Source organism: Simochromis diagramma, unplaced genomic scaffold (genome assembly GCF_900408965.1).
Source record: "Simochromis diagramma unplaced genomic scaffold, fSimDia1.1 OVJJ01000612.1, whole genome shotgun sequence".
Classification (NCBI taxonomy): Eukaryota; Metazoa; Chordata; class Actinopteri; order Cichliformes; family Cichlidae; genus Simochromis; species Simochromis diagramma.
In genome coordinates, this window is record NW_024387419.1 from 1,274,165 (window position 1) to 1,291,136 (window position 16,972).

The following is a 16,972-nucleotide window of genomic DNA, read 5'->3' on the forward strand; positions in this document are numbered from 1 at the left end:
CAAAAAAAATGAAAGAACTACACTTTTGTCAGTAAGCACAAATTTGTAAGTCATGCAATTCAGTGGGAAATATGTTTTGTCCCAAAAGCACGTATGTTCTGTAGAAAAAAGCAAGTGTCACCATGGCAACCAGAAAGAAGTGTTTTATAAGCCATGGCAACTGTTGCATTTATTTTTTAAACCTAACCCAGCAGATTTTAATGCCTAAAGCTGCGTCCACAGTGGAATCAATTGGCAGCGACCTGGCAACCACACACCACAGAAAATCAACTTCAAGCGACTGCACTACTTGCAAATAACCCCTGACAATGTAAAATGGGCGGGACCTGAGATAACCGTTTCTCAACTTTTAGGCGGGCAACTGTAGCGACTAAGTGAGCACAGGATACTACTGATTGGCATGTGGCTTGGTAGTAAATACATGCTTTTTTCAGACAACAGTGCATCCCTCACAAAGCCTTATTTTGGTTAGTTCATTACTTGCCCGCTGATTGGCCCATCGGTCCAACACTAACCCAGCAAGTTGAAAAATGATACCAACTGGTCAGGTTAGACAGGTTGTTATAGGATGACCCCAAATGGGTCACATTCCTATTTCCAGCCACCCTGGGAATAAGAATGCGCCATCCTGTCAGTTGAGTGGAAAATGAGAAAAGAAGTGTTTAAGTGTAATAAGCGAAAGCAAAACAAAACATAAAAACACATTAAGGTCCAATTACTGCATTCAATATGATAAAAGACCAGTTGGGGAGGGTGTGGTTCAAGGTAAACTGGTAGGCATCTACTTTAGACTCAGTTCAGGGGTTTTTGAAGGTTCTCAGTCATCCAGGTCATCATCATCTTTAAGTTTCTTGAAGACGTTTCACCTCTCGCCCAAGAAGCTTCTTGACTTCTAAGAGGTGGAGAGCCCTATTTAAGCCCTATTGGGAGTGTCCATAAGAGGGTTGCTGACCCTCTATTGATCATCTGCCTAATCACATGAGCCAAGGTGTGAAAACAGGTGCTGGTCACTATCGGCCAAATTGTCATTTAAGTACGAGGATGGGTTGTTTTTATAAACAACACAAGTTGGAACACACACACCCAGACACACACACAACAGTAATCTGAATGAATTATTGTGTTTGCACTCAATCGCACCTAGACGGTTCATCTGCATTCAGAGCAATTTACACAAATAAGTGCAAAGCAGAGACAAATGAATACACTTACACACATTAAACAATACAAATACACACCCACAAAGAAGCACAGTTTTTATTATTGTGTATGTAGCATTCAGTAAAATATGGACAGACATACTCTATCCTTCCTGATATTATCATAGACTCGCCGCCCACTAAAATATCTCAGCTGGAGGCTTGGTTGCGTCTGGAGATGTGCTCGCTTTTCATCTCAAAATATACACTCACAAGTGGACACATGGGAACGTAGAAAGAAAAAAGCACAAAAGTAAACACACACACACTTATTCACATTTCATTCTTAAACATCCCACGCAAACGGGAACACGTCTCAATGGTTTTTGGTCGTTTGTGCTCTTCACAGGCAAAGACTGACTATATGCGCGCGCTGACTATCACACACACATAAACTTTGACTCCTCCACCTCTCCTTGAAGACATTTATGAGGTGCTAAATCACTAAGCTGCCTGACTGGTAAGGGCAAATAGAGAGGAGAGCCATACATACACACACACACACATGCTGTGATGTGAAGGATTAAACATCAAAGCATCTGTTGGATTTTTATCTTTAGTATATTTTTGAATGAGTACAGTGTTTAACGTTCTTTTCAGAACTTTTTTTGAGGAGTGCGGCCAAAGTCTAAATTAGTCTGGTGGAGAATCACTTGGAGGGCAAAGGAAGCGGAGAAAATGCAGGACAGAAGAAGATTTGAGTGGGCGCGCTGATGGATGGCTGAAGAGGGAAGAAGAAATGGATGAAAGCTCGAAAGATTTAGAGAAGGAAAACGTGGAAATTTATTGAGTAAGACTGAGGGAGAGGAGTGGGTGAATGGAGTAGATGGATGGAAGGAAAGTAATCGGAAAGGGGGGATATATCAAGAATATATCAAGACAGACCAGAAGGAATGTAAGAGAGAGAGGTTTGATTTATTCTCAAATCATGAATGACTGGGTGAAAACAACTTGTGCATGCAGGAAGTTCAAATTAGATGATCTGATTCTTTTTTTTTTTCTTCCATTGCTTCTTTCCGCAGTTCGCCCTCACCATCATCTCGGATAAACACCTCAGATATGTCCGTTCACAACAGCAAGGTTCAAAGCTGAATGCAGATACTGAAACCGACTGACACCCTGTGGCAAACGGACTACAGCGATTGGGTGGACAGAGGACGATGGTGGCCCGGAGCCATGGATATGAGTCATCCAATTTCCAGCTCTAAATTAAAAACTCTTAAAGTCTCACTTCCACTTGGATGTAGATGTGGCTGAACACCAAAAAGCAACTCGGGACAGTTTTGCTCAGCATATACCTTGAGAACTCCCTGGCAATGATTTGTTGGCCAGTAATGGGAGATACAAGCCTAACAGAACAATTTGAGGCTGTTTGGAGCTAGCAAGATTTATTAAAACACAGTAATAAAACCAAGAGCCCTTGTAGCTGCTTCTTCCCTATCCCCCTGCCCCAGCTTCCCTGTCATTCACAATCCCCCAGATTTCTCCCTTTCCTTCTTTCTTCCCATCCCATCTGATCAACTCTTAGGTGATATCCTTCAGAGAAGTGTCCCTTAATTTTGAGTGCAGCTTCTTCTTCTGTATGCTTCTGAAGCAGATTGTCCAATCTCCAGTAATCTCTCTTTGAAATGGGTGGCCCAGCAAGGGCTCTTCTTGGCGGGTTCGGGACAACCACATCCTCCTTGGAGGTCGGGGGTCGAATGGCTTGGCCGAGCAACAACCCCTTAGATCTCAATCAAACCCTCCCATGGGGGATAGGACTTGGAAGCAGCAGCGGAGGTGGTGGTGCTTCCGGCATGAGTTTAGGTCTGGATAATTTAACAACCCAGGAGTCTGTGAGCAGGGCGGTTATCAAAGAGAAGAACTGGCCAGCGCTGCTCATACTCGTCATCATTGCGCTGACGATCGGCGGAAACATTCTGGTCATCCTCGCGGTATCGCTGGAAAAGAAGCTCCAGAATGCCACCAACTTCTTTCTGAGGTCACTGGCTGTAGCGGACATGCTCGTAGGGATCCTGGTTATGCCGATCTCTCTTATCAACATCCTCTATGGTAAGTCAACAATACCCATAAATGACATCAGCATGAAACACTTATATACAAATAAAATTCACAACTCATCTCTGCTGACAGTAGCATATTTATAGTCTTAAGCAACTTTAAAACATCAGTGAACAATTGGATGAGTTGGTTGGGTTTATATGTAGGTATATGTATTAGTGCTGTCAGCGTTAATCTCGTTAAAAATGACGTTAACGCCATAACCGCATTAACGCGGCAAATCTCCATTAGCGAGTTAATGGAGATTTGCCGCGTTAATGCGGTTATGGCGTTAACGTCATTTTTAACGAGATTAACGCTGACAGCACCCAAAAAAAGTCGTTCATTTTACTTTCTGTATCTTTGATTTTTTTTTTCCATTTTCTTTTCTTTTTCTGTTTTAGCCATTTAAGAATGATTCAAGAGTCAGTCATCATCTTTGTGTGCCGTGATCTCAGCACTTGATCGGATGTGTTCACGGACATAGTGCAACCTGTGATCAGACCAGCTGATATCATTTAGGATAACTTAGTAAATTAGTGTTTGCAGTGAAGATAAACTGACCACTTAAACATTTAAATGACGCTTTTCTAGTTTTGTAGCTTCAGGCTGAAAAATCAAAGAGAAGGTGGAAAAATTGCTGCAAACTGAGAAACTACATTACTCCTACATTCTCAGTAAGCTCAGTACAGTCAAAAGGAACTTGTAAATTACTCGTACCGACTTTGAAAGAATAGCAAAACAGATGATCCACTTTCCTTAAGTGCTTGTAATTATGTATTCACTTCTTTACAGCCCCTCCTTCAATAATAAAAAGCCAGATTCATCCCTATAAATCTCAATCTTTAGACAATCTGCACCTGATCTCAAATATCCACCCACTTGCCAGCTGTTGTCAGCACACTGACATGCGCCTGCCATCATTAAAAAACATTTTTCCATGCAGTTATTGAAATGATTATTACTTCTCTGAGACGGCGGACACTGTTATTTTGCAAGTGAATCAAAAGCTGGAGGATGCCAGCTTAATAATTGCAATTTCATACCAGCTTTTTACTGCTGTTCTTGCTTCCAGTGTCCATGCCAGGATTCTGCATGAACGCCCACATTAGCATAATAGGATATGCGCAGCGTTTCTTCCCCAAGCACGTGTGAAAACATTCGATTAAAGATAGACTGTCTTCTTCTAATGTTTCAGCTAGCTCTCGACGTGAACGCCTCAGGAGGGAGGTACATTTCCTACTTCATACCTGTAAATGTCACCATCACAGAGACGATCACAGAGCTGATAGTCAGTGAGAAAATCTGTTTCAGAGATGTAGATAAACAGATGGTGACCTTTACAGGTTTCAGTGACAGCATTCTTTCTCAGTGCTCACATCACCGGCTTCCAAGAACTCTCAGCGCCTTATAATAAATGTATCTATGTTTTTTGGCTAATATCATACTTCCAATCGTATGAAGCCATATTTTAAAGATTTTTGATTAATCTGTTCAGTAATCTGAGAAACGTGAGGACATTTATGAGGGTATATTTTCAGGGATGCTGTGCACGATATACCTTTTTAAAGGGTAGCTATAATGCTCATTGTTTCTAGACCCATGTTTTTATTATTCGACTGCACTGGAGTGTCTTTGCGTGATTTACGTTTTAAAATAATCTTTTTTTATCATTTAGCTTTTCTGCAGTTCATTCACTCTAAAGCAGTGTGTTTGAGCTCCCTTCCATCTCTTTTTAAGACAACTTTGTTCTGATTGGCTGCCCCTCACAATTTGAATATTTTTAAAGCATGTGGGTGGGGCTTCTGTGCTACATGCCCACAATTAAGTAGAGACAATAGTTGTAGTGAAACCAAGTGCATAGAGGACTTGAGCTTTTGGTTCATGGAGATTGCTTGAATATATACTCTGACCTCATTATTTGAAACTGTGGCCATGTTTTGAAAATGCCACTGTGACAGAATATATGACAGAAATTAATGAAACCCATAGTGTGGCTACTTTGACCTCTTTACAGCTACCATGTTGCTGGCAACGATTAAGGCAGGATTTGCCCTTTGTGTGGAATTATAGAAATTTGATCAGATCTTCTAGTTTCCAAAACTAGGCTTCCTTAGCAAAACGCAAACTAATCCTAACCCTCATTCAGTGGGGATTCTGGTGGATGTTAGTCCTCAGTCACAGAAGCCTAGAGACTGGTCTGCAAACTCATGGAAAAATTAATATTCCCAGACTGGTTGCAAGTGGTTGCAGCCATCCAGTCGCTATGGAAAGATTTGCATTCCACAACAAATTGGCAAGTGGTTGTTGGAGTTTGCTGGCTAATACTAAATTGGTGTCAAAGAGGTATGCAGTGCTGCATTGGAAACTGCGTCGGTCAATAGCAGAATGCTCTGGTCTCCAGTAGTTTGCATGGAAGATGCCAACCAGTTTGCAAATACTTGCAAACTGGTTGCTAAGTCAAAGTGGATTTGTGAAGATTTGAGGCTAAATGTAAATGGAGAACTTTTACGTTCAAAGTAAACGTTGCACTTTTTGAAAGGTGTTGGTTGCAGCAGTAAGGCACAACTTGCCTTGAAGGCAAATGCTCTTCATTTCTGGTTTGTGTCACACAATTTTCGCCACCAGTAGTTGGTTAGTGCTAGGAGGAAATACAACCATTCTCCAGGCATGTGCAACTCGGGCTTTAAGAGCTTCGTAGAATAGAAGAATATACAAAGTTTTTAACAGTGATGACAGCAGCGCAGCCCTTTCTGCAAAAGCTTACCATGAAATTAATCATTTATTATTGATTAGGACTTGTAACAGGTCAGAACTTGAGGTTTTCACTGTGAAATTTGATGAAGCGTGCAAACAAAGTATGCAAACTAATTGGATAAAAGGAAAAAGTAAACTTAAGCAGTCAACATCAGTTTCATCATCTTGCGTGAGCAGTGCTTCAAGCAGTAGAACTAACAAGTCAAAAGCCAAAGGATAAGTCACATGAATTTAATTACACCATAGTAATTGAGTTTGATCACATTTTAAGTTTAAGAATTGTATACGCCTTAGTTCAGCTGATTTAATAATCAAATTACCTCAGAAAACATGATGATGAATAGCTTTCTTTATTTTTCTTGGAAAGTTAATCATACCTCGACACAATGTCAAAATGTCAGCTTTTGTTGCATTCTCACATCCCACAGCTGCAGATGCACGGCTTTAATCAATTGTGAATCAAGGACCCTGAACATGAACCAGGAGTTTTGACAGGAGTCGTGAAAGACTTTAAGACCTGTTTTAAAAAATAAAAGGTGGGGGGGGGAAAGAAAAGAATAGAAGGGGCTGTGTAGGTGTGTGGGTTAGTGAGGATGTGTGGAACCTCTTCTCCTTTAACAAAGAGAAAACTTCAACAGAAGCAGGCTCAAGGATGATGGCCATCTGTCTCAAACGGTTGTGGTAAGGGTGAGATTGGAGACAGAAAAGAAGAGTGAGGAAGAGAGGCAACAAACAATACAGCGATAGACACTCAGCAGGTTAGTGAGGCCGGTGGCTTCAGATTAGAAACATGCAGCTCTGGAGGCAGAGATACCAGCAGACAGGGCAGAAAAAGCACAAACACGAGGAAAGAGAAGGCAAAGGAGAAAACAGGAGATCAGTGAAAGACAGTTTATTGAGGTCATCTTCATGAGGTGGGATTCATCTGTATGAGTTATAATAAGGCAAAAGGTATATAGGAGAATGAGAAAGATGTATTCTTTGTTTCTATCTCAAATATAAACCAAAAATGAATCAATCTATTGTCTAAGCATTATTTAGAGAAACGTTTTGCCATATTTCTTCCATCCCCCATATATAAACAAATACAATAAAGGCTTTTATACATTAACCCCTCCATGTATCTTGCGTTAACTAATAACACAGTAGGACTGTCCAAAAGCTTTTTTCCTTCTTTACGATCACCACCCTGGTTATATCCTGGCGTCAAAATCATTTATACCCCCGTCGTTTATGCGCCATACTCAATTCAGTGTTCTCCTAAACAACAAAATCTCTACATCAGCGCAGCTATAGAAGAAGAAGGCGGCGAAACCAGTTTTCTCCAGGAAGACATAAGAAGTATTACAAACTTATCCGGTTGTATGTAGAGACACTCAAAGAGGAAGAGGAAGGAAAAGAGGAATAGCTCAGGGAAGATTCATGGATGCAGTGAAGACATGAAGATTGTTGGTGTGACAGGGGAGGATGCTAGGGATACTGTGAGATGGAGGCATATAATCCACTCTGTTGACCCATAATGTAAGTAGAAGAAGAAGGGTTATACTGGCAAAAGAGCTGGTATAAGTGGACGGATATCAGCAGAACAGATGAAGTGGTTTTAAGCTTTGCCACTGTTTTCCTGGTTCTTTGTTTCTGAAGTCATGCTCACACTGGAGATAAAGATATATCAGCCTCTAACCCGCCTGTTTCTAAATCTTTATTTTATGTCTGCTACATTTACGGCAGTTCAATAAAATACTAATAATGCTGCAGGCCAACTTTAATTCACCTTAAATGTATAAATTCTTGTTTCCCAGCCTATAAAATGCAGATGTGATTCTGCACATACTGTGTGGATATTCATGATTCGGTCTAACTCTTTTATTTTGCCCTGCAAGCCTTTTGTTTCCCCTGCCAAACCTGACCACATTCACTACAGTCATGCGTTGGCTTTGTGGCAGGCAGGCATCCTGCTGGAATGCTAAGCAGGACGGGGAAGGTTGATTGCTGCTTAATGGGCCACGCGTGGCCAACGGACACACTCGCTGGCCCGCTCTGTGCCTGTCTGTTAGTTCGAGCCACCGCTGATTGCTCACTGTGGTAATCAATGTTTCACACAGACACACACTGAAACAAAACACTGACAAGTCTGTCCTTTCCTTTCGCTCTTTCAGATGCACAAACACACTGAGACAGATTGGCTGTTTGTCTCTCTGTCATTTATATACACAGAAGAACACGAGTCCCTGCAAACACACCCAGTGCTCGCACACACACTTGAGTGGAGTCTGGATCTTTACGTGCAGTGTTATCCATCAGACTGGTACTTGACTGCATTGATCCTCATGGCTGGCTGAGTGATCGACCGGACACACACGCACACACACACTCACACGTCACTGAATGTTCTCACACCATTTCGACTGACAATAAATTGTTCCAGCTATCATAATAATGATGCTAATGAGAATGATGATGACAATCATGATAAAAGATGAAGGGAATAGTAATTTAACAATGGTTTTTTACCCTCTGTCTTTCTAATGCATAGGCCTACATGACATTTACACACACACACAGCTTTTAGAGAATATGTGTTTGCATTTCTTTAATTGGAATTGCCAGATGATTAAATTAAATTGATGGAGCATAGGCTTTTTAAAATAACAAGGATACACACACACAAATACCGGCAGGCAATTTGTCATGTAATATAAAATGATTAGATAAATGTTCTTGGACAGGAATTATGAGTTTAATTATCATAATCAAATCGTGCATCTCTGATAAATCTCTAGAGACCCAGCTAACGCCAACTGTTGGCATCTGGGCTCCAGTTAGACAAAGACACAAACTTGTTGTGTCTTCTGTTGGGTGTAAATGGTGGATAAAGGTCTTCATGAATCATGTATTGCCGTTAGCAGAGTATACTAGAGCTTACATAGATCTTTTCTACTCCACACTCTACACTGCTTTCTTACTACAAGCCTCAACTACTGGTTCACACATTGCCTCTTTTCTGTGCCTAAGCACTTACACAAGCTAATATTCATACACAGGTGCATCGGGGGGGAGAACACAGTGTTCAATATCACTATCATTATTGCAAGTTAAAGACCCTACAATAAAACAGAGAAAACAGAGAAAACCTCAACAATCATATGACTCCCTGTGAGCAAGCACTTTGGCGACAGTGGTAAGGAAAAACTCCCTTTTAACAGGAAGAAAGCCTCCAGAAAAACCAGGGTGAGGGAGGCAGGGACATCTACCATGACCGGCTGGGTTGACAGGAGGAAGGCAGGACAAAGACACACTGAGGAAGACAACCAGAGATTAATAATAACAAATTATCAGTAATAATACTGTAGCAAATGAGTACCTTGCCCACAGATTCTTAAAGGTCTGGAGCCATGGTAGCTCACTTATTGCACACAAGATAAACAATTTGCACACTCGAAGCAGAAATACCAGCTAGTTCAGTCAGTAGAGCATGAGACGCTTAAGCTCAGGCTCGTGGGTTCAAGCCTCATGTGGGGTGTTTCTCTTTTAAGACAGAACTTACACCAGTTTATTCTCATGTAAGCTGCTGAAAAACAAGCTTCTTTGAGCATCATACTGAATCTTGGTGTGGATTCAGGAGTGGAGGTTGTCTCCTAATTGTGAAGGTTTTTGGTTGAATCCTCAGATTCTGTAGTCTGCATGTTGATAAATTCTTGACAGTCAATGAATCCTCTGAATGTGAACTTTTGGTTAATAAAGCTTCTGTGTGTGAGTGAGGCTAGTGGTAAGAAGTCATTGCAAGAGCTCCTATCAACTACCAGTCATTTACCACTAAGCCACCAGCTTGTAATCGGCACACTGGAGGAACTGTGGATTATTATACCTTCTCAGTAACAGCTTCCACAATTAGACAGACTTTATGTTAATTATTTATACTAGACTGTAAAGTCCTAAAATACTAACGCGGGGCTTGAACCCACGACCCTGAGATTAAGAGTCTCATGCTCTACCGACTGAACTAGCCGGGCCTGTATTGCGTTTTTGTTGTGCATTTACTTGCAAGAAAAGCTCTGTCTGATTTGATGTGGAAGCTGTTATTGCGAATATTCATTCCTCCAAACCCAAACACAGTCCCAGCCCTTCAGCTTGCTTGGTTTCCCTTAATAAATGCTTTCTTGGTGATTCTTTTGGTGTCAGTTGCGAGAGTTGAGAGATACTGCACGCCAGTTCCAAACCTGTCTCGTTACCTTCTGTTTCTGTCAAAACACAAAGGCAGCGGCAACAAAGAAGGACAACTCAACACTTCACAACAGGACTTTGCTCATCATGGTGGGGGCATCCATCTTTCATACACAGCTGAAGTCTCTCCTGTATGCAAACTTTGTTGCTGTGTAGTTAACTTTTTCAGCTGCACCAGTAATTGATTAAGTGAGTAGAGGGGAGGAACGTGAAAATCTTTTAACTTATCAGAAACATCTGATGCTTTTCCTCTTGGTAGGACAGTTTAAAAAAGCAACAGCAAGAACACGGAGGTCTTCTTCTGGGTAAGACTTATGGTTCTGTTTTTCAGGATAATTTGTTCTGTTTTGCAGACGCGATCTAATTTCCATTCTGCTTTTCAGCAATTTGTCCATGTTTTCCCTTCCTCCACATTGAGACCTTATGACGGGAGGGAGATATGGTGCCATGTCAACTGAATGTAATTCAGATTCATTTGGCTTCTTCCCTTCCTCAGGTCTCTGTTTGCTCAGTGATAAAACATACAGTAGACGTGATAATAAAACACTGATAATACATGAAGCGAGGAAACTGCTCATTTTTGAAGGTATCTCACTTCAAGTCTTATGGCCAAATATAAAACAAATACCCAAAACTATGAATTATTGATGTGGGGGAGGGCAGAATGGTTAGGTAAGGATGAAAATGAGATGGAACAAAGGCAAGAGAAAGGAAATGATATCTCATGGACTAAATTAAGGCAGGGGGAGATTACACAGACAGGAAAACACAGCCAAAAAAGTGCATGACATGCAAGGTCAACTCAATCAAAGTGTTCATTGAAGGCTAGTTCTCTGCTCACAAACTGGAAACATAGATTCCTGAAGAAGACATGTTTAAAAAAACTGATTTTTCCCCAACAGTGAATTAACTCAATACATCAAAGTCTGTGCTTTAAGAAACTGGAAAGAAGGCCAATGTACACAGATGGAGAAGGCCTATTATCATCTATCATATGTCATATACAGACATACAGGCTCGGGCCTTTTTTAGTCAGTGAGGGCTTGGATGCCTCTCCACACCTGGCGGCAGTTGTTGTCCTTGAGGAAGCCTTCTATCCTCCTCCTGTAGGCCTCCTTGGCCTGTTTGATGCCCCTCCTCAGGTTGGCTCTGGCAGTGCTGTACAGGGAACTGTCCCTCAACCTGAAGGCTGAGTTACGAGTTCTGATCAAAGTCTGTACTTCATTCATCATACAAGGTTTTCAGTTAGGAAAAATCCAGATGGTTTTGATCACAGTCGCATTCTTTACACAGCACTACATAGACTGAGTGAAGGTCTCCAAGTCCTGCTGTTCTAAGATGGACCAGTCTGTCAGATCAAAACAGTCCTGTAACTGGAGGAGAGCATCATTTGGTCATGTTTTAATGACCCGGGTGCTTGGAGGGGGATGTAGGCAATGATGTTGAGTGATGTTACTGTCCACATGGTCCAGTGTCCTATCTGCCCTGGTAGGAATAACATGGTGGTGGAATTTGGGGAGTACAAATTTCAAACATGCCTTATTAAAGTCCCCAGCAACAATATGGGTGCCTTCAGGGTGCTCTCTCTGCTGTTGAGAGCCCCCTGACGATAAGTTGGAAGTGGTTGAGTACTGAGCTAACGTTAGCATCGAGGAGGATGTAACCGATGGTAACCTTGGCTACCGTTAGCACATGAAGTAGATAAAGTGGGCCTGCACTAAGTGGACATGGCCTCTAAGTCTAGTGAGTAGTGACTGTCTATTATTCTACTGATCTGGAAACGATCCCAAAGCACATAAGCACAGAGCCCACCACCACTTCGCCTACCGGAGTCTTTGTTGTGGTGCTGGCGATGTAATGTCCGGCCCAGTAATTCCACTTGGGATCGGGGATGTTTGGATGGAGCAAAGATTCAGTTACCATCAGTAGACAACACTCCCAGACAAAGGTTATTAAGTGGATATACACTTTATAACCCACAACCTTAAGCCATAACACAATACAAATTAATGGGTTCGATAAACTCTTAAATTTGCCTTGAAGAAAAAAAGTAGCTATAGAGACCAAAACTGTCCATTGTACCCAACTGTTAACATGTTTTTTTTCTGGTTTTTGAGCCAGCCTCAAGCTGATGGCGGCAAGCCCGTTTTTCCAACATGGTGTGTAAATGTTATGTGAAGCACATACTGAGGTCAGCTGAGTGCACAGACTGTGTGCACACGTGTGAAGTGAAAGGTAAATGTCAGTGAGTTTCCAAGAGTTCTAGTGCATGAAATCTGATAAAGTGGTTCAGGTGATGTCACAAAAAGCTTTCAAAGCGCATGCCCAGCTAGTTCAGTCGGCAGAACATGAGACTCTTAATCTCAGGGTTGTGGGTTAGAGCCACATGTTTGGCATAGCTGTTTTAAATCACAATATGCTGGAATAAAGTCTTGAGCAAGGGACCAGGAGCCTTATGTTTTTATAAAGATGTGTGTCATACTGTATGAATGTGCACTGCTCAAAAAAATATAGAGAGCATTGTTATTCCAAGTATACCACCAAGTCAGTTAAACTTCTGAGATATTGATCTGGTCAGTTAAGTAACATAGGAGATTGTTAATGAGTTTCAGCTGCTGTTGTATTAATGATATTAACTAGAGGGACGACAATGAGACAACCCCCAAAACAGGAATGGTTTTACAGGTGGAGGCCACTGAAATCCTTCCATCCACATCTTTTCTTATTTTTTTCAATAGTTTTGCATTTGGCTCAGGTAGCGACATGATACCTGGACCCTACAGAGGTTGGACAGGTAGAACAGTATCTGCTGCTTCGCACAAGGGCGAACAGGATGGTTGGTGTGACCAAGCAATCAGAATCATGAGGGTAACCAGAGGGCCTGACATCCTCTGTGCTAGTCCTCTAGCCCTGTGCTCAGTGCTCACTGGTTTTAGGACAAATTCAGACATATAGTGGTTAACACATTTGTTTGGGAAGTGATAGTTTGCTGATTTAGTTCCAGCCAGAGACACAAATTCCCCTTGGGTTTGTGTCTAACGCCAGGAAAGACATCTGGCATTAAAATCTGCCAAATCAAATTTGCAAAGCTCCATGCTTATCAAGGGATACAGTCAGGTAAACATGGAGAATTTAGTTAAGATGCTAAAAAAGCATGTAATTGCTGTAAAATCTGACTTGCTGTGGAAGCTGTTGCTCAGACAGAGCAATCCTTAGCTCCCCCTGTCTGCAGGTACAAGTGTCTCAGAAGGTTATAAAATGTTAGCTGAAGGCCATGAGTTTGAAAACCAGGAGATTTTCTTTTAGAAAAACAAATTAATTCATGTAACAAACTGTAAACATGCCTCTTTTGTTTTCCTGGTGAAAAAATGGACATTTTAAAATTGTAGTCTGTAGAAATTTGCTTGTTCAGTCAGCCTCAAGTGGCCACTGGAGGGACTGCAGTTATTGACTTCTTTTTTTTTCAGTTCTGGAGTTCAGCATTTGGTCGAACATGTTCATGGACATCACACGTCCCATGATCAAACTAGCTGATGCTTTTTTTTAATTTTTGGAAATCAGTGTTACATCAAACTAAAGTGAGCAGAAATACAACACAAATTCCCACCACAAGCGCCCTTCTTGACTACCATCTGACCTGTTCATACGTCATAACCTTTCCGTATTATGCAAAGCCTGACAAAATGTGTGATGATTCAAAAGTGCTGTTTAATTATCAGCTATTTTGTACAGTTGACTGCAACACTCAGTTATTTTCACTCGGTCTATTTAGAAGAAAGTCTAACTCACCCGGTAGCCAGCTGAGTAACACCTTGTGTGTTTGTGTGTGTCATGCACTGCCCCCCAAAAAGCGTTTGACCTCTGAAACATTATGCAAGCTGCCTCCCACTCAGCATGCACACAAACAAGCGTGTGATTCATTCCACATGCATCACATACGTGCTGCTCGTCCTACAAATCAGAGATGAAATTAAGCAGGCAGATTACACGCTCGCGGGTTTGGCCCCAGGTCATGTCCTCGGTTCATATAAATAGCCGCGGGCACAGAGAGGCAGTTTTTGCGGTATATGCCCTCTTTAGGAGGATGACACAGCATCAGTGTTGCTCACTTTTATTTATCCTTAACAGAACAGCTTTTCAAGTGAAACATATCACTCAGAATCAAAGATTGCCTTTACTGGATGATTTGTGATGCACTATAGTCCCTTGAAATGTGGAAGCAATGGCACGGATTTCAGTTAGAAAGATATTTGAAAGGAAAGTGACGGAAAATAGATATGAGCCAAAGCAATTGAAAAAGACGGAGGAGACAAGAAGGATGCAAGCTGTGACACTGAGTACGGTAATGGAGCATTCGTGCCTCGAGCAGTTAGCATAATTGTAGTTGATGTTTGGTTTTACTCGTTTTGTTTCTTTAAATAAATAGTATCTTTCTTGCAAGTGAGTTAAAGAGTGCCAGAATATAATTTTAACCCACTCAGCAGCCAGCCTGCCAATCAAGCTAATTATTTAAGCCCAGTTTAAGCAGTGTGTGACCTGCTGATTGTAATTACGCATCTGCTGGACTCTGCTGACTCCCTCGCGTGTGTTTGTGGCTGCTGTATTGTTATCCCAGGGGGTGTACATGGGCCCAACGCTGAGATGGCAGAGAGCGATTTTATTCCCAACGACCCCAAACTGCTCACCCAACAAATCAGCGAGGGGAGACTGACTAGCTAGTAGCTCTACAGGGTATCACACTGGTACTAGATTTGACCTTTGATCTCCAAGCGCAGGGAGAGATAAAAGAGGAATTCACCCTCTGGGATCATACAGCATCACTGAAAAAGAAAAAAGAAAAAAAAGAAGGCTGATCTGATTTTAGTTTCACAAACTGTGCATCGGATGCTAGCTTCTGTTTCCTGCTGGGAGGTAAATTGAGCCCACTGTGGTCAGGAATGCTTTTCTTTTATCTTTGTTTGACTTTTAATGTCTTGTTTCACGCCCAGCACAGTCACTCTATTGGGCTGTTGGTCGACACTCCAGTTAGGTTGGCGAGAGACAAGCAAATCAATGTCGTTTGTTCTTATACAGTTCTCTATGCGCTCATGTGAAAAATGAAGTGCACCCCATAATTCAGTAGAGCCACTTTTAGAAGCAATAAACTGAATTCGTTTCTTTGTGAGGTGACTTTATTATCAGTCAGGAATTCTTGCCCGCTCTTCTTTACAGCTTTGCTTGAGCTCATTGAGGTTTGTGGGCATTCATTTGTGCACAGCTCTCTTAAGGTCCTGCCACAGCATTTCAATCAGGATGATATCTGGACTAGACCATTGCAACATCTTGATTCTTTTCTTTTTGCTGCTTTGCTTTGGACCATTGTTTTGTTGCATGGCCCAGCTTCAGCCAAGTTTTAGCTGTCACACAGATGACCTACCATTTGACTCTAGAATAGTTTTTTGTACAGTTGTATAACCCAGGTTGTTCAGTCTTTTTCTAATGGTTCATGAACTTTAACATTTAGCATCCCGAATGACGCTGGTAGACTTTCTGATGGGCATGGCTAGCTCAGTTGGTAGAGCATGAGACACTTAATCTCAGGGTTGTGGGTTCAAGCCCCACGTCAGGTGTAGCTGTTTCGTCTGACTTTGTGGTAAGTTCTATTAAGATTGGCCTACTGCATACATCTAACAAATATGCTGGAAAAAACTGCTTGAGGGGGCTCACAGTTGCTAATGATCAGTTGACTGCATCTTGTTAGCAGCCCTGATTCATACTAACCCAGTAAATACGAGCCTGCTGTCTTTCAAATCCCTGTAGCTAACCTTTACTATGAGGAAAAATTGAACATTCTTGATAGTCTGAGAATTTATTTAACAACTTTGATTTTTCCTGTTAATAAATACATGAAATAAATCTTTCATGTATCTGAATAATTTGCGGCTTTTGTGTCCTGTTTTTAGCAAAGTCTTCCATTCAAATGTTGTGAGGTGCCTCATCATAATGGTTTGTACAAAATGCATTTGTATTCAGAGTGGTCTTTAGCACGAATGCTTAGAGTGGGAATACAAAACTCAAAGACTGCAGCTGGTTCTTGGCTTCTGCAAAGCCATGTTGTTTTCAGTCTGCGGCAATACATTTTGCTAAGTAGTGGCAAAATACAAGTATAATGATACAAGGAGCCATTAAGAAAAACGATTTAGTAGCAGTCATGCTAGCAGCTCTGTGAGCCAATCAGCACTTAGGTTAAGGTCAGTGGGCATGATTTACAAGATTGTAGTGAATTTTTTCAAACATGCACAACCCAAAGTGTAACTGGGGCATTTTGAAATTTGTAAGAATTTGGTCAGTTTAGGATTAAGTCTCTGGGCACCCTCGCATCAGATTTTAAGGTGGTTCATCAACTATTTAAAGCTAAAATGATTGAATCTCGTTGCTATTTACATAATCACATGTTCTCTCCAGTATTGTCTTTTTTTATCTTTTTTTTTCATCCTTGTTTGTTTGAAATATTGTCATTGTAATTTGTTATTGACAAGTTCAACTTTTTATTGAATCAGTTATTCTCTTTAGAATCGGGGCTAATCCCTTATTCCTCTTTGTTGGATTCATTTTTTAAGGATGCAAGATGCAATAAACCTCAGGCTACAACAACAACTACACTTGCATCACAAAAGCACATACTTATACAAATACTGATTTTCACACATAATTTTGGTGTAATCGCCCTGTACAGATGATAGCTATGGGACATAAAACACAATCTAAATTAAACC

General features: G+C 41.3%; 1 protein-coding gene across 4 annotated transcripts in view; it reads left to right on the top strand.

Annotated features, from left to right (window-relative positions):
- The window catches only part of htr2cl1 (5-hydroxytryptamine (serotonin) receptor 2C, G protein-coupled-like 1), a 206,221-nt gene that overhangs the window by 165,885 nt on the left and 23,364 nt on the right, over positions 1-16,972 (top strand). For all 4 annotated transcript variants that reach the window (XM_040012525.1, XM_040012524.1, XM_040012521.1 and 1 more), the window contains one exon: positions 2,222-3,251. In XM_040012525.1, coding sequence (XP_039868459.1) covers positions 2,828-3,251 — 424 coding nt within the window. In that variant the 5' untranslated portion in view covers positions 2,222-2,827. The remainder of the gene's footprint in view (positions 1-2,221; positions 3,252-16,972) is intronic.